Source organism: Pelodiscus sinensis, chromosome 16 (genome assembly GCF_052426305.1).
Source record: "Pelodiscus sinensis isolate ZL-2025 chromosome 16, ASM5242630v1, whole genome shotgun sequence".
Lineage (NCBI taxonomy): Eukaryota > Metazoa > Chordata > Testudines > Trionychidae > Pelodiscus > Pelodiscus sinensis.
Window position 1 is genome coordinate 9452446 of NC_143067.1, and position 23065 is coordinate 9475510.

At 42.0% G+C, this 23065-nt stretch overlaps 1 protein-coding gene and 1 long non-coding RNA gene across 8 annotated transcripts in view; one reads left to right on the top strand and one right to left on the bottom strand.

The window, feature by feature from the left end:
- Window positions 1-21088, top strand: part of GFPT2 (glutamine--fructose-6-phosphate transaminase 2) — a 143981-nt gene extending 122893 nt beyond the window's left edge. For all 3 annotated transcript variants that reach the window (XM_075900489.2, XM_075900490.2, XM_075900488.2), the window contains 18 exons: window positions 1036-1143; window positions 2227-2325; window positions 3225-3350; window positions 6258-6316; window positions 7240-7374; window positions 10136-10197; window positions 12556-12635; window positions 13074-13191; window positions 13632-13795; window positions 14384-14479; window positions 14587-14684; window positions 15083-15203; window positions 16341-16498; window positions 16629-16743; window positions 17357-17484; window positions 18796-18963; window positions 19364-19525; window positions 20219-21088. In XM_075900489.2, the coding sequence (XP_075756604.1) occupies window positions 3236-3350; window positions 6258-6316; window positions 7240-7374; window positions 10136-10197; window positions 12556-12635; window positions 13074-13191; window positions 13632-13795; window positions 14384-14479; window positions 14587-14684; window positions 15083-15203; window positions 16341-16498; window positions 16629-16743; window positions 17357-17484; window positions 18796-18963; window positions 19364-19525; window positions 20219-20263 (1824 nt within the window). In that variant the 5' untranslated portion in view covers window positions 1036-1143; window positions 2227-2325; window positions 3225-3235 and the 3' untranslated portion in view covers window positions 20264-21088. The remainder of the gene's footprint in view (window positions 1-1035; window positions 1144-2226; window positions 2326-3224; window positions 3351-6257; window positions 6317-7239; window positions 7375-10135; window positions 10198-12555; window positions 12636-13073; window positions 13192-13631; window positions 13796-14383; window positions 14480-14586; window positions 14685-15082; window positions 15204-16340; window positions 16499-16628; window positions 16744-17356; window positions 17485-18795; window positions 18964-19363; window positions 19526-20218) is intronic.
- LOC142818741 (uncharacterized) overlaps window positions 1-23065 on the bottom strand; it is a 48650-nt gene that overhangs the window by 18513 nt on the left and 7072 nt on the right. For 3 of the 5 annotated variants that reach the window (XR_012896383.2, XR_012896384.2, XR_016346944.1), the window contains exons 2-3: window positions 19351-19591; window positions 9376-9564 (exon numbers count right to left, since the gene is read on the bottom strand). This is a non-coding gene — a long non-coding RNA (uncharacterized LOC142818741). The remainder of the gene's footprint in view (window positions 1-9375; window positions 9565-19350; window positions 19592-23065) is intronic. The other 2 variants (XR_012896385.2, XR_016346945.1) reach the window with 1 other exon arrangement.

Here is a 23065-nt window from a genome sequence, read left to right on the forward strand (position 1 = left end):
GGGACGGATCCAGGCAAGCTGGGGGCTACATCTGGCCCCTGGGCCTTAGGTTCCCCATCTCTGCCATAGAAAGTAGGGGCTTTTCAAAAATAGATGCTCTGCTCCAAGTACCTATCCTATTTAAAAAGCATTTTGAGCCCTGACTTAGATGACTAACATCACCTTTCGTTGTACTGGGATGTCTAGTTTTAGATCTGCACCTGCAATTATTTACAGTACTCTCCAATTCTTTGTAGGGATGTTAAATTTAGATTAATCAGCTAATAGAATAATCAATGCAGTTCATATCGACTAGTCAATAAGGGCGCCTCTGCCTTTGAAGTGTAGCAACAGACCCAGGGCTGTTACGACACTTCCAAGGCAAAAGCACTGCAGGGACCACGGAACCAGCAGGGGATTCAAGCAGTCCTCTGCTGGCCCCATTCTTCCCACAGTGTTTCAAAGTGGCAGCACCACATGGAGCCTGGGGTCAGTGGGGGAGTCCCCAGCTAGCCCCCAGTTGCATGCGGTGTTTCAAAGCGGCAGCATCACATGGAGCCCAGGGTGTGGCCCTGGGCTGCACGTGGTGCTGCCTGAAGCACCCCTTTCTTCTCCCCCCCCCTCCCGTCGCTGCCTCTTTCTGATAGAGGCAGCAAGCAGGGGGAAGTGACGAGTTAACTAGTCATTCACATCCCTAATTCTTTCACTATTGCATCTGAAAATGGAAGACTCTCTTCAGCTCCATGGTCATTAATTTGTGATATTTGTGTGAAGAATGAAAGGCTAAGCTTGCCTAGAACTGCTGCACATGTTTAATGGATGTGAACGCTGTATTTTGTTTGCAGTATTTAAAATGATTGGATAAACTTCTCTTCCCATTTTAAAGTCCACTGGGATTAACTGCTCCAAATATAGGAGGCTTTCTTGGGAAATGTTAGTATGTAAATATTAATGGATTTAAAATTATTTATGAATTCAAACCATTTCTGAAGGAATCCAAACAAACTAAACATTTGCTCTTTGTATTCTGTCTCCTTTTCCCCCCTCCACTTACAGGCATCTTTGCTTATCTGAACTACAGAGTACCTCGGACCCGGAAGGAGATATTTGAGACTCTGATAAAAGGACTACAGAGATTAGAATATCGAGGATATGACTCTGCAGGTGTGCTTGATGTACAAATGAGCAATTGTAAACAGGATTGTATCTGCTTACCTTTTAAATTTAAGTTAATATTGCTAGTGCTTCTAATCAAGATTCAGCATCTTGATTTGCACAGTATTCTCTCAATCTGATTTTCTACTGTTGCCAGGAAAAGATCAAATTAATGTCTCCTGGCTCTTAATCTCATCTTCAACTTTCCTTAGTACTTCACAAGACTGAAACTTGATTTAATCACATGTTCGGCTATAACTGAGGTGTAGACCATGTAACCAAAGCAAACTGGATAAGGGAGGACTGTCTATCCGATGTAGGGTTGGGTTTTGGGGCCGATGGGGGCTGGTCTTTGGAATGGGGGAGAGGGATTAAGGAGGGTTATGATACATCCTCTTAATTTTAACTAGTTTATATCATTGGACAAAATCTAGCTGGGGCTCGAGTATCAGAGAGGTGTTAGTCTGAATCTGCAAAAGCGGCGAGGAGTCCTGTGGCACCTTATAGACTAACCAAAGTGTTGGAGCATAAGCTTTCGTGGGCAAAGTCCCACTTCGTCAGATGCATGTAGTGGAAATTTCCAGAGGCAGGTATAAATATGCAGGCCAGAATCAGGCTAGAGATGACTAGGTGGATCCAGCCAGGGAGGATGAGGTCCACTTTTAGTAGCTGATCTGGAGGTGTTATACCTGCCTCTGGAAATTTCCACTACATGCATCTGATGAAGTGGGACTTTGCCCACGGGAGCTCATGCTCCAACACTTTGGTTAGTCTATAAGGTGCCACAGGACTCCTCGCCGCTTTAGCTGGGGCTCCTTACTTAAGCAAAACTCCTGTTGACTTGAGTAGGAATTTTGCCTGAGTTGGGAGATACAGGACTTGCCATAATCCTGTTTGAAGCTTTGTCCACAGGAGTCCAGAATAGAAGCATTTATTTTTCAAGTGAGCCATGTCTTTGCCATGTGCATATCAGTCTAATCTCAGGCAGGACATTTCTTCTAGACTTCAAGTCTGAGTCTGAACAAACATCATTGCCTGTTTGATGCATTTCTTGCGTAGCTGACACCTATAAACATGTCTCTTGAATCCTAGGGGTTGCTATTGATGGAAATAATAACGAAGATAAAGAAAGGTACATCAGGCTAATAAAGAAAAAAGGAAAAGTAAAGGCCCTAGATGAGGAGTTATACAGTAAGTTTAAGAATCTGTGTTGGCTTTGTACTTAGACATCCCTTGTGCAAAAACGCTGCTGTCGATGGCTGCATTGTATATCCGGCATTCTGGGCTGCCGACAGAAATGAAGCCCTTGGGCCTCAGACAGAATGGGCAGGGTTGGGAGTTAGCCTTTCCCAATCAGCCCTACCCCGGTCCACACTGCCCAGGGCTCTCGCTGCTTTTGTCGTAATGGCGGTGGCTAAGAATCCCAGGCCCTCGTAAGTTACCGGGTCCCAAGGCAGCTTCCCCTTTTCCCCGTTGGCAGCCTTGAAGGCATTAGATTGGAATGAGTGGTCTGTGTGATCAGAGACCACTGTCAGTGTATCAGTCTTCATGCTCTATGTGTAAAGCAGCATTCTTCTTGTTCAAGTAGAACTGCTGCAGGCCTCGAGCCACTCATCCTTTTGGTGGCCACCATGTCTCTGGAAATACGAGTTTCCTCTTACAAGCAACCATAGTCTTAACGAATATTCTGCAGCAGGAATGGTGGAACATGGACTGTTGTCCCACTGAAGCTCTTACTAGCACTAAAGCGACTGGTTCTCCTGGTAGCATCAGTTTCATATAATGCTTCCATCCATAAAAAGCAGAAGTTGCACTTTAATATATGTCCGCATTGTATCTTGTAGGAATGCGAACTTTTGGAATAGTTCATAACTATTATGGCGGGTGGAAAATGGTTCAGCATTAGCAATTAATTTAGTGCCATGTAAATAAATATTTTGGCGGTTTTTGTCATCTTCTGGCAGTTTCTTTAAATACTGAAATTTTAAAATTATGTGGAAAAAGTTCTATTAATCTTGCATTTGTGTGATTTAAGATTCAACTTATAGCTGTCAGTGAACTGATTTTCCCCTCTCCCCCCCTCTCTGTAGAACAAGATGGCATGGACTTAAAGGCAGACTTTGAAACGCATTTTGGAATTGCTCACACTCGCTGGGCAACCCATGGAGTGCCCAATGCAGTGAACAGTCACCCTCAGAGATCAGATAAAAGAAATGGTAGGTGTTCTCCATGCCAATCTGGAATCCTATTTGAATTTGAAATGTCACCAAAGTCTTCAGACTACAGTGGAAAACTATAAAACTGACTTAATTGAGTTCTGACTTGACATTTACACATTTTTATCTAGCGAAACAGAAATTTTAACACATTTGTGAACATGGCAAAGTGGTTTAATTGCTCAAATCAAACATTTCTGCAGTGAAAAATCTTAAAGAAATTTGTCATGTTTAAGAAACAGAAGTGCAATAGGATCACTAAAGCTATAAAAGCGATGAGGAGTCCTGTGGCACCTTATAGACTAACTGAAGTGTAGGAGCATAAGCTTTCGTGGGCAAAGACCCACTTCGTCAGATGCATGTAGTGGAAATTTCCAGAGGCAGGAATAAATATGCAGGCCAGGATCAGGCTGGAGATGACCAGGTGGATCCAATCAAGGAGGATGAGGCCCACTTCTAGCAGCTGATCTGGAGGTGTGAATTCCAAGAGAATAGAAGCTGCTTTTGTAGTTAGCAAGCCATTCACAGTCTTTGTTTAATCCAGAGTTGATTGTGTCAAACTTAAAGATGAACTGTAGCTCAGCAGTTTCTCTTTGAAGTCTGGTCCTGAAGTTTTTTTGCTGCAGGATAGCTACTTTTAGATCTGCAATTGTGTGTCCAGGAAGATTGAACACTTCAATCTTCCTGGACACACAATTGCAGATCTAAAAGTAGCTATCCTGCAGCAAAAAAACTTCAGGACCAGACTTCAAAGAGAAACTGCTGAGCTACAGTTCATCTTTAAGTTTGACACAATCAACTCTGGATTAAACAAAGACTGTGAATGGCTTGCTAACTACAAAAGCAGCTTCTATCCTCTTGGAATTCACACCTCCAGATCAGCTGCTAGAAGTGGGCCTCATCCTCCTTGATTGGATCCACCTGGTCATCTCCAGCCTGATCCTGGCCTGCATATTTATTCCTGCCTCTGGAAATTTCCACTACATGCATCTGACGAAGTGGGTCTTTGCCCACGAAAGCTTATGCTCCTACACTTCAGTTAGTCTATAAGGTGCCACAGGACTCCTCATCGCTTCTGCAGATTCAGACTAACACGGCTACCCCTCTGATACTTAAAGCTATAAAGTGTTCTAATGATAAATATTTGTGTGTATTGGAATTTTTAATACAAAACTAGCCATTCTCCTTAGCCATAACCTAGAAATACATGTTATTGAGTCAAACTCATCCTGGGTGTAACTACATTTCAAAGGCATTCCAGTGAGGATGAATTTTTAGCCTGTTAGGGCTGTAAAATTCTTTGTTCTGTTTTTGAAACAAAAAACTACTGCTAAGCTGGAGCTGTCTATTGTGTCTGAATGCTGATTAGCTAGAAAAATTTTAAGGGCAGATCTATACTTAAACACTCCACTGGCACAGCTGCACTGGTGTAGTGCTTCAGTGGAGACATTACTACACCAACAGGCGAACATCTTCCCTCGGAGGCATCTTTATAAGAGATGGTAGTGATGCTGACAGGAGAAGCCCTCCTGTTGACATAGAGCAGTGGTCCCCAACGCGGTGCCCGCCAGGAGCACCTAGATTGTTAGGATATCGGGCCACACCCTTCTAAGCAACTAAGGGCCAAATTCTCTTGCCCCTTCCCCCGGATAGTAACTATCTTGCTACTTCTTACGGTGTCTAAATATAAGTTGATTTTTTTTTAATTTAGCCCCCCCTTTTAAAAGAATTTTTAAAGTTATTTTATTTTAATCTTCCTTTACTCTGAGTCAGCCCAGAAGTGAAACAGGAGTTACCATATTTGAAAACAGCTGTCCAACAATAAAACATCCACGTTTCAGGTGTCCAGCTGCTCTAACATTCTTTGCTTGACACTACAGTATATGCATGACCTGTTGACTCAGGAATGTAATGATTTTTGGATGGTGACTTTTTTTAATTGGCATGCATGTTGTTTAATCATTGAGCAATCTGGCTCCATTGGCTATATAGGTTGGACTTCTCTGGTCGGCACTCTCGGGACCTCATTGATCCCGAACGAGCGATTTTGCCAGACCCAAGGAGGACCCCTGCTACTGGCTCCCCAGACCACCTTCCCTCCCTGCTGCCAGCCCCAGCCACACTCCCCCACTCTGCTGGGCTGCCCCAGCCGCACTATCAGGGCCGCCACATCTCCAGCCTCGGCCCTGCTGCCATGACTGTCAAGTCCTTGGCCCTACTACTGGAGCTGCTGCGGCTCCTGCTGTGTTACTGAGGCACGGGCGCCAGTCCCAGCCCTGCCGGGCTCCGAGCCACCAGCCCTCTTGCAGCTGGGGCTCCCAGCCAGGACTGCCTGGTCCAGGAACACCCATGGTCCTGTCAGTCCACGGATGTTGCTGGATGAGGGAGGTCCCGGTTTTGGCAGGTCCAACTTGTATTTTATGTGGCATATTTGTTAGGTATTGATTAACAAAACACGGCCCATACAATACTAAAGTTAATAAGGATTACTGTTAGTACTAATCTCTAGCTGCAGTATTTAATCTCAGAAATTGTGTGAGCTCTTTAGAGAGCAACAGACTTTTTTTGAGAAACAAGACCACGTTCTACCCTGCAAACTAATCAAGCTATTTCTCCCACTGGCTGGCTGGGAAGAGGGGGGTGGGGGACAGGAAAGATTTACAGTTTCTATTTTGGGAAGTGCTCCAATGCTACTGCGATGATGAGGGCTGTATAACTATCCTGGTACTCAGTCCTATAAAGTTGTATTTTAAAAAGCCAAGGGCCTTGCGTTTTGTAACTCACTGTCTGGGTGCCTGATCTGAAAGCTCTGGAAGTAACTCATTGATTTTTGTGACTGAGCTAATTTCAGTTTTGCGCATAGAATTACACATTAATATTTTTTCATTATTTGAATCTTTCCTTTAGAGTTTGTAGTTATCCATAATGGAATCATCACCAACTATAAGGACCTGAAGAAATTTCTGGTACGTTTGGAATAATTCCAATACTGGACAGTTCAATCCACTGTGCAAATTTCTCATGGCATCTGCATAGTGTGACTGCAAATGTACAGTATTTTATTTACAAACTAAATTAGAATCGAACCTGCCTAATAAGAATACCCAGGAACTGATGCAAAGCTGAGCATTTCTGACCATTTACATGGCATGACTGGTGTCTGCAAGCATTATTGCTGCTCATGTCCTACCCTGCTATGTTACAGTTGCCAGGTGGTTTAACCAAAAATACCGAACATCACCCCACCCCCAAAAAAGAAAACACCGGGGAAAAATTCTGTGGGGTGTGTAAAGTTTAAAAAAAAAAAAAAGGGGGGGGGGGGGGAGGGACGAAAGTTGAGCCAAAAAAAAAAGACCCTGGCAGTTAAACAAAAAAAAAAAAAAAAATAAAAAAAAGCATAGCCCCTTTAAGAAGAGGCTTTTTGCCAATGGCCATCTTGTTTTTCCAGCCACAAGACAGATCCCCTGCAGAGCCATGTAAGCGGGGAACCGGAGGCTGGGCACAGTTGCTGAGTGTCATAGGGTTGCCAGGTGTCCGGTATTTTTGCCTCCTGTTAGAGGGGGGAAAAAAATCAGAAAATACCGGACATTTTAGGTGTCTGGTATTTTCTGAATTTTTTTTTACCAGACAGGAGGCGAAAATACCGGACTGTCTGGGTCAATACCGGACACCTGGCAACCCTACAGTTGCCCGAAAGTCTCCTACCTACGTATTCCTTTGAAAATAATGTTGTTATATTTTGTTACATCTTTGCACTTTGTTGAGTGATGAAAATGTATACCAGCCCAGTGTCATCCTCTGTTTGAGATCTGTACTTTGAGACAGCAGTTATGGCACTTGTTGAGTTTCTGCCTGAGGCAGAAAACCCTTATCTTGCCTTCAATTGCAGGAGACCAAAGGCTACGAGTTTGAATCTGAAACTGATACTGAAACCATCCCAAAGCTGATTAAATACATGTATGATAACAGAGAGAGTGAAGAGATCAGCTTTTCCGCCTTGGTAGAGAGAGTTATTTCACAGCTGGTAAGTGTGGCAATTCCATCTTCCTGTGCTAAAGGGGGGCGGCTCACGCTGCTACTAGAAGAGCGGGTCTCAAACCTCATTGCACCCTGATTCCCTTCTGACAACTGAAATCACTACACTGCCCTGGTGCGGAAGGGATGGGGGGACTGATGCATGAGCCCTGCCAGCCCCCAGCTGGGGGGATGGGTAAAGACCCAGGTCTTCATCCCCAGCCAGGAGGCCTATAGCCTGAGCCCCACCACTGAGGGGTATAATGGAAGCCATAGGCAGGGCCTCAGTGTGTGGTCTGGGACTGGAGCACCCAAGGGGCAAAAATTGGCCCACCATCAGGTACCCTCCAGCACTGGCTGCCCCTTGGTAGGCCCCACCTATCAGTGCCTCCTCTCCTTCCCCATGCCTGCCACTGTCCACGGTTTGGCAGCATTCAGAGGGGGGTGGAAAGAGTGAAGATGTGTCATGCCGAGGAGGAGCAGGACTGGGTGGGAAGAGGCATGGCGGATGTAGGGTTTTGGTGGAAGGAGTGGTGTGGGGGCAGGGCCAGTGGTGGAGTCAGAGGTCTACCCCTTGTGGAACACATCTAGTGGTAGGGCATGGGCTTCAGCTTTGGCCCTGGGTGGTGGGGCTCTGGCTTCAGGTCTGGGTCCCAGCAAGTCTAACAGCCCTGGCAACCCCATTAAAACAGGATTGTGCCTCTGTGGCGTAGTGGGGGTGCTGTCTGTTCTGTAACCTGGTGTCCCCCTGCTCTGTGATGTGATTCCCACTGACTCACCCAAATGTGTATTAACCCAGACACCTAGGCTCAGTCTCCCAGGGAGAGAGAAAGGGAAGAAGGTGGAGACCAACACCTGGCTAGGGGGCAGGGCCTTGGGGAGAGGCAGTGGCTGTCTGGGAAGCATGGAGAGAACAGGCTAAGCTGGTGGCTACAGGTGATGAGCCCAAACCCTAGGGGCCTGAGCCATCCTGGCCCTGCCCCCGGTAGCCACATCACGTATGTGCTGTGCTGAATTCTGGAAAATCAATAAACCCCTCTCTATTCTACTGGCTGGTGGAGACTGTTCTGGCTGCTATTGGGGTGCAGAATCGGGGAAACCCTAACTCGCCTCACTGCCTGAACTTGGGGTCCTGACCCATCATTTGAGAATTGCATTAATTTATTGAGTCCACCACAGCATTAAGAGATCTGCAGCATCTTTTATATAGAGCAAGAAATCAGATTAAAACATTGGAAGCTTGAAAAACCTGGTAAATCTAAACTTCATTAACTATATTTTAAAGCAACAAGGGAGAAAGTTGCTGCTTTACTTTTAAAAGGCTTTTGCTTAAAATGAGACATTCTGCAGGGGTCAAATAGTAGCCTTTTTAAGGGGTCTCCCTTACAGAGGGCAGTAATCTTTCTTGAATGCTGTTGTGATTAATTGAAACACAGGTTGACTGTCAGCAGTGCTGAATAGTTTAGGCCAAGCCTACACTGGCACTTAATAGTGTTGTGACTTTCTGGCTCGGGTGTGTTTAAAAAAACAACAACAAAAAAACCTCCTCACCCCCAAATTCAGCAAGTTACAGCACTGTGAAGCACCAAGTGTGAACCAGGCGACAGCACTGGGAGCTGTGCTCCCAGAGCTGTTAGCTAGTCCCCTTGCAGAGGTGGTTTACATGGCTCGTGCCATGGCCACACTTTTAGTTCAAAGCACTTTCTCCTTCCAGCAGCTCAATAGGATTTTCTGCAACACTAGGGGTATGTTTAAACAGCAGCGTTATTTCAGAAATAACAAAGAGTGTGTCTGCACTGCAAGCCATTATTTCAAAATAATGGTGAGCTGCAGAACTTCTTGTGAAATGAAGGTTGCAGGAGTCAGAGTAAGAAGTAAGAGAAGTCAAAGGAAGAGTGTTCTTCCTTCGACTTCCTGCTGTGTAGACAGCACCAAAAGCTGAATTAAGCTATTTTGACTTAAACAGCGCTATTGACGTAGCTCAAGTTGCGTCTCTGAATTCGACTCTTACCCTGTGGTGTAGACGTACCCTAAGGCTGCAATATACAGGAGAGAAAGCCAGGATCCAGAGACCTAGTTTGGAGACTGGTGAACCCATCTGCATAGACTGCCATGCCTACTCCCTTCAGTAGTGTTGTGGGCTCTGCTTTGTGCAGCCCCAAATCCCGCCTATGCCAGCCTCGCTGATATCACACAGTCCCTGTATGTGAGAGACAGGAAATAGTCTTAGTAACACGGGGTAGAGTTTGCTTAGGCACCATATTGTACTTTTCAACTTCAAAGCTCTCTAACAAACATTCCTTTACAAGGCTGCTTCTGAGTGTGGAGAGTCTTTTTATAAGAGCCTACGACCTACACTTGATGATAAGCAAACCAAGTGGTAGGACCAGAACTTTGGCCTACAAACCTGGGAGTCATCCCATGCACATTCTGTAATGCATAACAAATGTGTATTGCATTTCCAAATGTTCCTGAATCTACAGCTGTCAATTTTCATCAACTGAAAATTGTTCATGATGGAAATCAACAGCCTTTTTTGTGTATGGTAGGAGGGGGAGGAAGAGAGCTCTCTTCCTCTAATCTTTCAGGCTATTTGTAGATTACACGATGTCTGACTTGCATTTTTTCCACTACTTCCTCACTGACCCTTTCAAGGGGACAATCTGACTTCAGGAAAAGACTCCAGATAATATAATGAGCTAGGCCCTTCAGGAAGGTGGGTGGGGGACAGATGTGACTCACTCATGTAACTTTGCTTTTATGGTTTCCAGGAAGGTGCTTTTGCATTGGTTTTCAAGAGCATCCATTACCCAGGTGAAGCTATTGCCACCAGGTTAGTGAAAATCCACTCTTTTTAACACATTTTGTTCATTCATGACAGTATGTAATATAAATCTCTGATGTAAAATGTGGAAACAGTTACTTCAGGATTTGGCTATTTTTTGTTTATAAGTAACTATAAGCATTATTGAATCAAATACCATTTGAAAACAAAGGGTTAGAAAAAGTGAAATCTAAGGAAACAAACTTATTTTAAGATGAAAACACTGCACTTGTGCATAACATCACTTCTGGTTCTTGAGCTGTACTCCAGCCTTGATTCCCTTGAGTACACTTTCAATTGACCATTAAATATAATTGATTTAGAGGTCACAAACTATTTTCACTTTCTAAAACTACAGAATTTTGAAGGATTAAATTGTATCAGGACTTCCATTTTGAAAGTCTCTGTTACAAATGCGGCCTCCGTTGTGTAAAACATGCCTGAAGAGCAATCCGATAACTTGACAAACAAAACTTATTCTTGATGCATATAACCCAGTTACGTTATTGATACCTATTGTGTCAAGAGAGGAACTTACAAAGTCAGACACAGCACACAGGATGGGCCACAGGTAGAATTTCTTAGGTATGCTGTACAGTGTCACTTGAAAAGTTTACCACCTTTCTCCAAAGCAATTTTATTGGGTATATTTATTTTACTGTTTGGTAACAGACTAAAAAAAAGAGAGTGCTTGTGCACTTTGGTTTTATACTGAAGAAATACTGTGAATAGTGTATTCATTCAAGCTCACTAGAAGCAATTGAGCTAAAATGTTGTGCAAACACTGATCTGTAGATCTAGTTCAGTTGACAAAACCCATGGTAGTGTTTACAAACTCTGCTTTTATTTCTGACTGGAAAAGCAACTTTCAGGAAAATACAAAAGGCAATCAATTTACAATATGGTAATTCATGTTTTAACCTCTCATGTTAAGATTGCTCTGTAGCATGCCTTTTGCAACAGACATGAGGGTGGGGAGGGGAAATCATGTAAAAGTCTCCTCCATGTTTTGGAACACAAGCAAAATCCCTTATCTGTGATGGCAAAGAGGAACTTTCCATGTCAGTCTCTGTGTGCCTTATTTTTATGTTTGCTGAAACTTCATGCTTGCAGAAATAAGTGGGAATTCTAAAATTATGAAGAACTCAACATAGTTGCTTTTCACTTGAACACCTTGTATACTGATTTCTCTTGATAGACGCTAAGGTGGAATAGATTGCTGAGATTTAAAAAAAAATTGACCAGTTTAAAGTGTGTTCTAGTGACTTAATGTGGAGTATGATTCATCTGGCTCAGAAGAATGATAGAATTCTGTCTTGACTCTTAACAGCACACACATCCATAGCCACAGTAATTAGGGTCCAGAATTTCAGAGGAAGAAAGGCAACACAAATCCCTAAATATGTAATGATCAGTGGGCTTACTGCTGTCTCTTTCCAGCAGCACTTGTCCTTCAACAGCTGTACAACGAAGGGGGGGAAAAGCTTCCAGAGTAGGGCAAACCCTAGGCACTAGACCCGTGGTGTCCAGCACCATGCCAGCCACATGTGGCTATTTGGCCAGTTGAGTGTGGCTAGTTTGCTAGAGCAGTGGCTTCAGACCTGGTTTGACACTATGGCACTAGACACTGCACCAGTAGCAGATAGACCCGCTGCATTGACAGGGTGGGGATGTAACCAGCTAAGGGTATGTCTACACTACCCCGCTAGTTCGAACTAGCGGGGTAATGTATGCATACCGCACTTGCTAATGAAGCCCGGGATTTGAATTTCCCGGGCTTCATTAGCATAAGCGGGGAGCCGCCATTTTTAAATCCCCGCTGCTTCGAACCCCGTGTAGCGCGGCTACACGGGGCTCGAACTAGGTAGTTCGGACTAGGGTCCTATTCCGAACTACCGTTACTCCTCGTGAAACGAGGAGTACCGGTAGTTCGGAATAGGCACCCTAGTCCGAACTACCTAGTTCGAGCCCCGTGTAGCCGCGCTACACGGGGTTCGAAGCAGCGGGGATTTAAAAATGGCGGCTCCCCGCTTATGCTAATGAAGCCCGGGAAATTCAAATCCCGGGCTTCATTAGCAAGTGCGGTATGCATACATTACCCTCCTAGTTCGAACTAGGAGGGTAGTGTAGACATACCCTAAGATTATAACATGCCTTCCCATAAGAGGGGTGGCTGTAGGTGGGGAAAATTCTCTGCATCATTCCCAATATACCCTGCCATAAGGGTGTGGTTGAAGCAGCATCTGTCTCCCTATGGAACAGGAAAGGGTGTAGCCTTCCAACTCTGCTGATGTCTATTTAATTGGAGGACTGAACTGCCCTGTATAAAGGACTTTATAGCTAACTTGCTCATTGTTGCATTCACAGGCGAGGGAGTCCTCTACTCATTGGAGTTCGCAGCAAATACAAGCTTTCCACTGAACAGATTCCTGTCTTGTATAGGACATGTAAGTTATAACTTTTTTTTCAAGATACCTAACAAATATAGTGCAGGGTTTTCTCTTAAACATAAATTTAATTTCAAGTCACATTAAGCCCTTTAAAAGAGAAGAGGTTAACTTCTGTACCTGAAAACAATTCATAGATACTCGAAGTGAGTTCTTGTGTGACAATACCCATTGTATTACTGTTACTTAATGTCCATTTGAGAGTGGAGTCACTTAAAATCAGTGAATCTCCTTGCTAGTAGGTAGTCTGGGCAAATGTGCTATGTCATAGAGTATTCAAGTCAAAATTCTAAGAAATGCAGGTTTCCTCTTATTGGTGATCGTAGCTTTCTTTGTGATATCTTGAGTTGTGTAGTTCTCTACCTATTTCAAACAGTTGGGTTCTGCATATCAGATTGGCCTACATATTGGACTTGTCTCATTTTATTTAATCACTAGGTAACATTGAAAATGTGAAGAAAATATGCAAGACCCGAATGAAAAGACTGGATAGTTCTACCTGTCTTCATGCTATTGGAGATAAAGCCGTTGAATTTTTCTTTGCTTCTGATGCTAGGTAACTTGTGCTTACATTTTTTGGGCTTGCCCTGTAGCAGTGACATGGTTTTTGACCCCTTGTCTGTTGGTTCTCTACTGTTCTCTTGTGCTTTGGAAGTAGGCTGTTTTTATCACGGAGATGTGGTAAGCCCAACTGATGATTAATCTACTTGATAAGGATGGAAAAACTTATACCAGAGGTGGGAAAGATCTTTTAATAGAATATCACTGGTTTTTGAGCTATGTGCTAATGATACTTGCCAATCTCTAGCCTTTCTGCCTGTGATGTAAAATGTATCTAATGCAAGCAGCGAAAACAAGTTTATGCAGCAAATACCAGCAAAGTATGTGTAACTGGAATGAAGGGTGGCTTTGTCTTTTAGTCACACTTCTGCTTTCCACTGAAACGTTGTTCCAAATATAAATCTGTCTCCCCTCTGTTCACTTGTCTTTCTGTAGTGCCATCATTGAACACACCAATCGAGTAATTTTCCTGGAAGATGATGACATTGCAGCAGTGGCTGATGGGAAACTTTCTATCCATCGGCTAAAACGTTCAGCTAGTGATGACCCCTCCCGAGTCATCCAGACTTTGCAGATGGAATTGCAGCAAATCATGAAAGGTAAGTTGGACTGTTTACAAATGTAGCCTATTCAGATGTGGATAGTCTCCTGTATAATGGAGCGTGGGGGATTAAAACCCCAAGAAAGTTACCATCTGATCATGTAATGACACTTGTACGTGTTTCTAGTACTTTAAAAGTACATCCTGGAAGCTGGCAATTGCAAGACTTCTGACGAGAGGAAGTATTGAGAGTGCATGGCACTATCTGCCCTTGTAAATTACATCAAATTTGTGCCCTCAATAGTTTTTAATGTGTTCAGTACACATAAGCCTCCAGTGATCTGACAAAGCTGTAACATACCACATTAGAACTTTGGTTACAAAGAAACTGTCTATTCACAATTTCCTCCCAAACACAATTATTGGCCCTTTTTAGGGAAAACTGATCCTGTTACATGGAGCAAATGGCCTACTCTTGCCTCCCCATCCCTATATCTTTAGTCAGGTGAAACTGATGGGAAGTTACATTAACCCTTTGTCCAAACCAGCATGTTTCTACAGGTCATTCTCAAAGTTGACTCTCTAATTGGATTAGAATTAAAATAACAAACAACTGAAACCTGATCATGTGTGTATGTCTAAACAGGTAACTTCAGTGCATTCATGCAGAAGGAAATCTTTGAACAACCGGAATCTGTTGTCAATACCATGAGAGGCAGGGTAAACTTTGAGACCAAATCAGGTAGCGTGGCACAATTTAATAATTAAATGTTATAAATCACATTAGCTTCATCATAAAATCCCTTGCTGAAGTACGCTTTTTTTCTTTTTTGTTGGGGGTGACTACAGTTCTGTTGGGTGGTCTGAAGGATCATTTGAAAGAAATCAGAAGATGCCGACGACTGATCATTATTGGCTGTGGGACCAGCTATCATGCTGCAGTAGCTGTACGTTCAACTTTCTCCGAAATATGTGGAATACTTACTTTTGTGATAGAGAACAGCTTTCTTTCGCCTTTATTTCAAACTAACCCATCGGCACGGGAGTCTGCAATTACATATATTTTTATATATCTATCTTTCTCTTCTCCTTTGCACCTGATAGTGTTTAATACAGATTTACTAGGATCTACCATGCCAGAAATTAATATTTTGCTCCTTGATGTAACTTATTAAAATTGATCAGTAATTACAACTGTCCTATTTTTTGTAGCAGAAATAAATAAAATCTTGTAAGGTCTATGAATGTTTTCATGTTTGTCTCCCCCCCCCCCCCCCCACCTTGAACTATAAAGGATAAATATGGATGGCCATATTAACAAGTGTCTTATGCTTCTTAAATATAGACCCGACAAGTCTTGGAAGAGTTGACAGAGTTGCCTGTGATGGTGGAACTTGCTAGTGACTTCCTGGATAGAAACACTCCTGTGTTCAGGGATGATGTGTGCTTTTTTATAAGTCAGTCAGGTGAGTTGCCTTGACTTTTATCACTATCTGAATGGAAGGTCTCAGTGGGGTATCCATTTTAATCTGTAACATTTTAAAAACATGTTGTCCTGTGTCACCTTAGAAACTAACAAAAGCTCATGATTATATATATTTGTGGTTAAGACCCACATCAGAGGAGTTGGAGACTCACGTTATCCCTGAACACTATATTCAAGAGTTGGAGACTCAACTGATGAAGTAGGTTATACTCATGAAAGCTTATGATATATATGTTTTTGTTAGTCTCTAAGGGTATGTCTAGACTACATGCCTGTCGCCAGAGGAATGTAGATTAGGCTACCAGACATAGTAAAATGAAGCGGCGATTTAAATAATCGCCGCTTCATTTAAATTTACATGGCTGCCGCGCTGAGCCGACAAACAGCTGATTAGCTGTTTGTCGGCTCAGCGCGATAGTCTGGACGCGCGGGTGTCGACATCAAAGGTATTTGTCGACCACCCAGGTATGCCTCCTGGGATGAGGTTTACCTGGGTGGTTGACAAATACCTTTGATGTCGACACCCGCGCGTCCAGACTATCACGCTGAGCCGACAAACAGCTAATCAGCTGTTTGTCGGCTCAGCGCGGCAGCCATGTAAATTTAAATGAAGCGGCGATTATTTAAATCGCCGCTTCATTTTACTATATCTGGTAGCCTAATCTACATGCCTCTGGTGACAGAGGCATGTAGTCTAGACGTACCCACAGGACTATCTGAATGGAGGCATGTAGCAAAATATTTAAAAAATCCAATACAGAAATAAGTGTTATTTAAGAATGTCTTAATTCAGAGTAAAATAAAGGGGAGGAAAATTATGATTAAACATGGCAGAGCTCTATTGTATGCACATCTTGCTTTCCAAATCTGTGGTGTGAATCTAAAGTAGATGGTAGAAACTGCTTGTGAGTAATGCTGAAATGAGGCTTCAATGTAAAAGATTTGTAATCAGTGAAAACATTCTTGCTGTGCATAACTGGATTCAATTGGTCAGAGCATGAAGTAACCTTGACTAGGACAGATTTAATGCTTCCCAGAGCTCTTGCTGTTCTGTGTTTTGGGTTTTTTTGTTTGTTTGCTTGTTTTAATTTTAAATGTCATACTTCTTGTTTTATAGGTGAAACAGCAGATACGCTTATGGCCTTGCGATACTGTAAGGATCGTGGGGCTCTGACAGTTGGTATTACAAATACTGTGGGAAGCTCAATATCCAGGGAGACTGACTGTGGGGTACATATTAATGCTGGGCCTGAAATAGGAGTGGCTAGCACAAAGGTAACTTGATTCACTGTGGCTTTTTATATATTTCCTCAGCGAAATACAAAATGTTAATATTGGTAGCTAAGATCTAGGTTGCATTGAACAGTCAAGTCTGTATGAGTTAACATTCTGTCTTTATCTGCAGGCTTACACCAGTCAGTTCATTTCTCTTGTAATGTTTGGCCTCATGATGTCTGAAGACAGAATTTCTTTGCAGATTAGGAGACAGGAGATCATCAGTGGGCTGCAAATGTTACCAGGTATATTTGAAGTACATGCTTTTTTATTTTTCCAAGAATTGGCATATAGAACATAATGCACTAAGACTTTTTTCTTCTTTCTGGAACACAATCCTTTGAAGTAAAGTGGTATATTAACTTGATTTCAAGTAGCACATCTACAAGTCACATTCCAACTTAAAATGACTTTTTTCCTATGGCTTCATGAAAGGTTTGCATACTAAGGAAAACTGATTTGTAAAATTATGAAGCTGACCTACTCAGAGCTATCATGTAAACGGACACTTAAGTAAATCTATTGGAAAACCGAAATGTGGTGGTCTAAGATATAAATTGCAGTCAATTTTTTTCAGATACGGGTTCTTTTTGAAGTAATTTTAGAGTATTTACTGTTTTGTTCAAATCATTGCTGAAATCAAACTCTTACAAAACCGGTCCCAGAAAAAATTGTAAAAATAGATCAAATAGGTCCTCTTACAATTCGGGCATCTGTCCAGCCATCATAACTTTGCATTTGTCAAGTTTATATTTATATAGTTCAGTCCATCTGTTATTGTTTCATTGACACAGATTGAAATACTGCCAAGCTAATAAAGACATTTATGCTACGTTCTCTTATTATTTAATCTGATAGAGATGATTAAAGAAGTCTTGTCCTTGGATGAGAAGATACATGACTTGGCCCTTGAACTATACAAACAGAGATCGCTGTTGGTTATGGGTCGTGGCTATAACTATGCCACTTGCCTGGAAGGAGCATTGGTGGGTATGCTTTTGAAAGGGCAGGGTCCTATTTACCTGTCTGGGTTTTATGAAAATACAGCTTCTCCTTTTTCCTGTAATTACATCTTTGGATTATAACAACTGTACAAGTTACTTTAGCTACCCACTTTTAATTCTTCTGCTTTCCTTCCCATTGCTTTTCTCTCTAACTGCAGATGCAAGTGCATATAGGCAAACATGCTTTTAGAGCTAGTTTAAAAAAAATTCCAAAAACGCTTACCATATAGGCTTGATCATATACTGAAATTTTTTCGGTTTAAAAAAAAAAGTGGGGATTGGCTTATGAACCGCTCATTTGTGTAGTGTGTGTGTGTGGTTTTTTTTTTTTTTTAACCATTTTTTTTCCCTTTGGAAGGGGTAGGGGATAGGAGGTTTGGCAAACTTCAGTTTGCAGCCCAGCAGCACAACCAACTGGTGCACTGGGACGTTTTATGTGCACCTTGGCTCCCACTGGCTGCTGTTCACTGTTCCTAGCTACAGGGAGCTGTGGGAACCGATGCAAGCCAAGGGACATACTGGCTGCTGCTTCCTGCCACTCATGTTGGCCAGTCACAGACACTGGGAGCTGCAGGACTCCATGCTTGCAGATGCTCCAGGTAAACAAAACATCCCGATGTGTCAGTGGTTGACAAGCAGGGACCAGAAGTTGGCAAACCGCCAATATATAGTCAGTTTATGAACAGGTCATTGTGATTTTTTACAATTTTTTTTTTAACTGGGGGAGGGGAAGAGGGTTTGGCTTATGAACAACAGGTTTATGATCAAGTATATATGGTATGTCTAAGAAAAATTGACTGAACTATTTTTGCACCATTTCTGCAGTAAACCTTCCTCATTAGGATTATCAGATGATACAGTATATTTGGTCAGAAATGATCACCACATGCCAAAGATGTGACTGATTCTAAAATATAAACTGGTGTCTAACACTGGCCATTTTTAATGCCTCTCAATCTGTGTTGCAAATTTCTTTGACTAACTTTGACTTTCTTTGACTAGTCACTCCTACTCCATGTGTCTATTTCCTCCCCCTACCCCTCCATCAATGACTCCCATTGATTTATGTCAGATATAGCTCATCAAATAATTTCAGTTCTATAAGTGATGTCAAGAAAATTTTGCCAAAATTAAGTTTGGGAAGTAGATTGTCTTAAAATGAAATTATTATGTTCTTTTCAGAACTGGAGTGAAATGTTTAAACAGTTGCCATTCAAGGTTGTATCTGTTTTTGCCCTCTGAGTTCTTACCTGTTTTGCACTTGATGATAATGCTCTGGCACTTGCTTTCTAGAAAATCAAGGAGATCACATACATGCACTCTGAAGGTATCCTGGCTGGTGAATTAAAGCATGGACCGCTGGCCCTTGTAGATAAACATATGCCTGTTATCATGGTAATTATGAAGGATGCCTGCTTCACCAAGTGCCAGAATGCCTTGCAACAGGTTGTTGCTCGACAGGTAAGCTGTTTAGTGAATACTGTATCATATGGAGAGGTTTTGAATGGTGAAATGAAACCCTTAATCACACTTCAGAAATGGAATATGATGGTGGTTTTGTCTTATCAAATGAATTGCATTTACCTTCAGATTATAATGTGACATTAAAGATTGACCCCAGTAATGCAATTGGAATAATAAAACTGTATGTGGTACTAGAGTTAACCTCTAGATTAAATTAAAAATACCACCATATAAACAAGCACTTAGTTCACTATAAAGTAAATCTGCAGTGATATTTTTGGTACTATGTTTACATAATGGCTTCAATATACTATAGTTATTTCAGAAACCAGAAACATACACCATAAGTTGTTTTTTTTTAATTGTGTCACCACTATTCATTACCTTTCCTTTATAGGGTCGCCCAATTATTCTGTCTTCTAGAGAAGATACTGAAAGTTCAAAATTTGCATACAAAACGATCGAGCTGCCACACATAGTTGACTGTCTCCAAGGAGTCTTGAGTGTTATTCCCCTACAGCTGCTTTCATTCCACCTGGCTGTTCTTAGAGGATATGATGTAAGTGCCTTCTATATTTAGGTACTGCAGTTAGAGAAACATGCTTGTGAACTTCCTCCGACCAGCCTAAAGAGAAGAATAGTTAAACAATATTTTATAAAAAGGAAATAGTTGTGTTCTAACTAGTCAAGATAGGGGCTTTGTTCTGAAATTCTAACTTGAGCTGCTTTTAAATGCAGTTCTGTTCAAGAGTGAAATTGACTGATCTTTTGCTCATTCAAGTGCAGACTTCTGTCTATTTTCAGGAAATCTTTCCAGGTGAAGTGAAATTTTATTCAAGGAGCACATGCGACACACTGATAAAACTTACTAAGAATATTGACCTCAGAATGAATGGCGAGTTTGTCCAAATGCCCATCTTAACATTTTATCATGTGATAAGACTCCCTATCCTAATAATGCATATATTCAAAGGATTAATATTCATGTGCATTTAAAGTTTTGGGGTTTCCATGCCTCTTGCTCCACTCATCAAAAGAAGTTTGTTGTGTCCATGAAAGCTCGTGATACTATCTATATTTTTTGTTAGTCTCTAAGGTGCTACAGGACCACTCATGTTTTTTAAATATTTTTTTTTTCTAGTGTTAGGACAGATGGGCAACAGAATTTATTGTTGCATGCCTGTGTGTATGCAAATTGAATTAATTAAATTGCTTTAATTACCATTTACTGAAAATCTGTTGTTCATTTCAGGTGGACTTTCCAAGAAATCTGGCGAAATCTGTGACTGTGGAATAAACAACCCATAGCAGTGTGATATTTTTGTCACCAAAGTTCTAAATTTTACTCCTGTCTTTTTAATTGATAGTTATATAAGTGGAATGATACCCTTTAATTGGGAAGTTTTGGGGACCATTATAAACTTTTTTTAATGCCGTTTTTAAAAACTTTCCGTGTGCCTTGTACCCAAATGCTTTTGCTTATGGCAAATGTTATTCCTCTAAATCCTCAATTCCTGAAGAGGAGAATTGTTTACATAGGTATAATTAACTTTTCTACTACTGTGCAATATATATATAATATATACAGCTCTGGTCAGAGTAACTGTGAACCTTTTTGGCCAACACTACTTAACTAGTTTTTAAAGACATAAATATTTATGAGTACAACTGTATAGCTTTTTAAATTATTTTTTTAGTATGTTGCTTATCTTGTAACATTGTTACATGCTCAGAACTTACATTCTGGGCATTAACATTTATTTGTGTAGTCACTTCTATTTAATCTTTGAACAGGAAATCTGTGGCGTTTGAGGGTTTCCCTCCTTCACTCCCTTTTTTTCCCCTAGCTTTTCTGGACACTTTCCATTGCACCTAATTTCTCTGTTAATCTTCATTTTCCTTCATTCCTCTTTTGGGGCTGAAAATTTTCAGACTCCTTTGGACTTGCTTAACTAAAAGTTCACCTAAACAAGATCAACAGTCTGATTCATGTACAGTTCCACTTTGATCTGCATTGAATGTACTGTGCAACAGAATAAGGGAGACTGATATTCAATGATGCTTCTGTGTAAAGATTGTACAATCAAATCCCTTGACAATTAAAGTAAAAAGAAAATGTAAACTCTTCTTGTGGTGTAAAGTCTTTCACCTGTGTGGTCTTTCACCTGATTCCTGACCTTTCCAAAATTTGTAACAAAAGAAACGAATGATTATAAACTACTTACTCTGCAGCACAATGCCATCTGCTTTTCCAGCTTTGCACGGAAATTTTCTTAACCTTTATACCATCAAAATATTAAAACAATCGTGTCTTTTTTGCAATAATGGAAAATGAGTAAAAGTGCTCAAGTCTTTTTTAAGAGAATGGTCTTGTACTTAAGACAGAAGACTGGGTTCAAAATCTGGGTTGATACGCCACAGGCTTTCTGTGGAAGAGGGGCTGGGCAATGTCTTTTATAGCATGGCATATTTGTGCCATTCCAGGGCATGCTGGGGATCCTGGCCCCTGTGGGTACTGCATAGGGAAAAACTTCGGGCACAGGTGCATGTGCCAGGCATACACACCTATGTGGAATGGATATGAGCAACACCTGTTACAAAACAGGTGTTCATTTTTCTCTCATCCCCTGTCTCACCTAGATACTGTTAGACTCGAGTGCAGGGCCTACTTAATGGAGGATTCAGTGTCAGTGGAATTATTTCCTCTGAGGTACATACACAGATATAAGTATAATAACTATTTGTAGTCATTCACTTGTACAAAAACATCATCCAACTCAGTGTTCTATGATGAATAGAGAGGTTAGTTTATTTTTTATCTCTATTTGGCACTGATGCGACTGCTGCTGTTGGAATGCTGAGTCCAGTTTGGAACCCACAATGCAAGAAGGATGTTGATGATAAAGAGCAAAGTGTTCAGAAGTCATGAGAATGATTAAAGGATTAGGAAACATGTCTTGTGATCAGGAGAGTCTCAAAGAACTTGATCTTAACAAAGGGACGGTAAGGGGTAACAAGATCTAGAAGTATCTACATGGGGGAAAATAAGTAATGGGCTCTGCATTCTAATAGAGAAAAGTATATAACAGAGGTGGGGAACTTGCAGGCCAGATCCACTTAATTTGATCCACTCCACAGCAAGTCTCTGTGCTGCAGCCCTGAAGCCCACAGTCGATGTACCAGGGCCAGATTAAGACCTGCTGAGGTCCTAAGCTATGTCAAGTTTAAGAGGCCCCATAGCTTACCAAAAAGGTGTATTATTCCAACAGAAAAGAAATGAAAATCGCCACATTTTCTATTTGCATACATACCAGTACATAGGTGAGCATGCAATAAAAATTACTAGTTTAGTATTTAGAGATGCCTCATCATCACGGAACACTAAAACTAAGGACATTAAATTGCGAGTAATTGACTAATCGAACAGTCGATCCATTTTGCATCAACTAGTTGATAGGGCGATTTTGCCTGGGGACTCCAGCTGATCCTGGGCTCCACGCAGTGCTGCTGCTTTGAAACACCGGGAGGAACCTGGGGCCAAGCTCTCTATGGCATTTCAAAGCAGCAGTGCTGCATACAGCCTGATGCTAGGCTCCCTGCAGCTTCTCAAAGTGGCAGTGCCTCACAGAGCCTGGGATGAGCTGGGGACTCTCCCACTAATCCCAGGCTCTATGAGAAATGGTGCAAAGAGCCTGATGCCAGGCACCCTGTGGCATTTCAAAGTGGCAGCGCTGCATGGAGCCTAGCGGTCAATGGGGCAGTCCCCAGCTGATCCTGGGCTCCACGTGGCACTGCCTCTTTGAAACGCTGCATGCAGCCTGGGGCCACCCCAGCGGCACAGTGTTTCAAAGCGGCAGCACTACGTGGAGACCAGAATCTGGCCCTAGGCTTCGAGCAGTGCTGCTGCTTTGAAGTACCCTCTTCTCTCCTCCCCACCCTGCTGCCTCTCTCTGATAGAGGCAGCAAGGGGGCGGGGGGAGTGAAGCAACTTGTCGACTATACGATAAGCATTTGCTTATGGGATAGTCAACTAGTTCTACACATCCCTAACTAGAACTAAATGGAACCTTGAGGTAATCAAGTCCAGTCCCCTACTCTC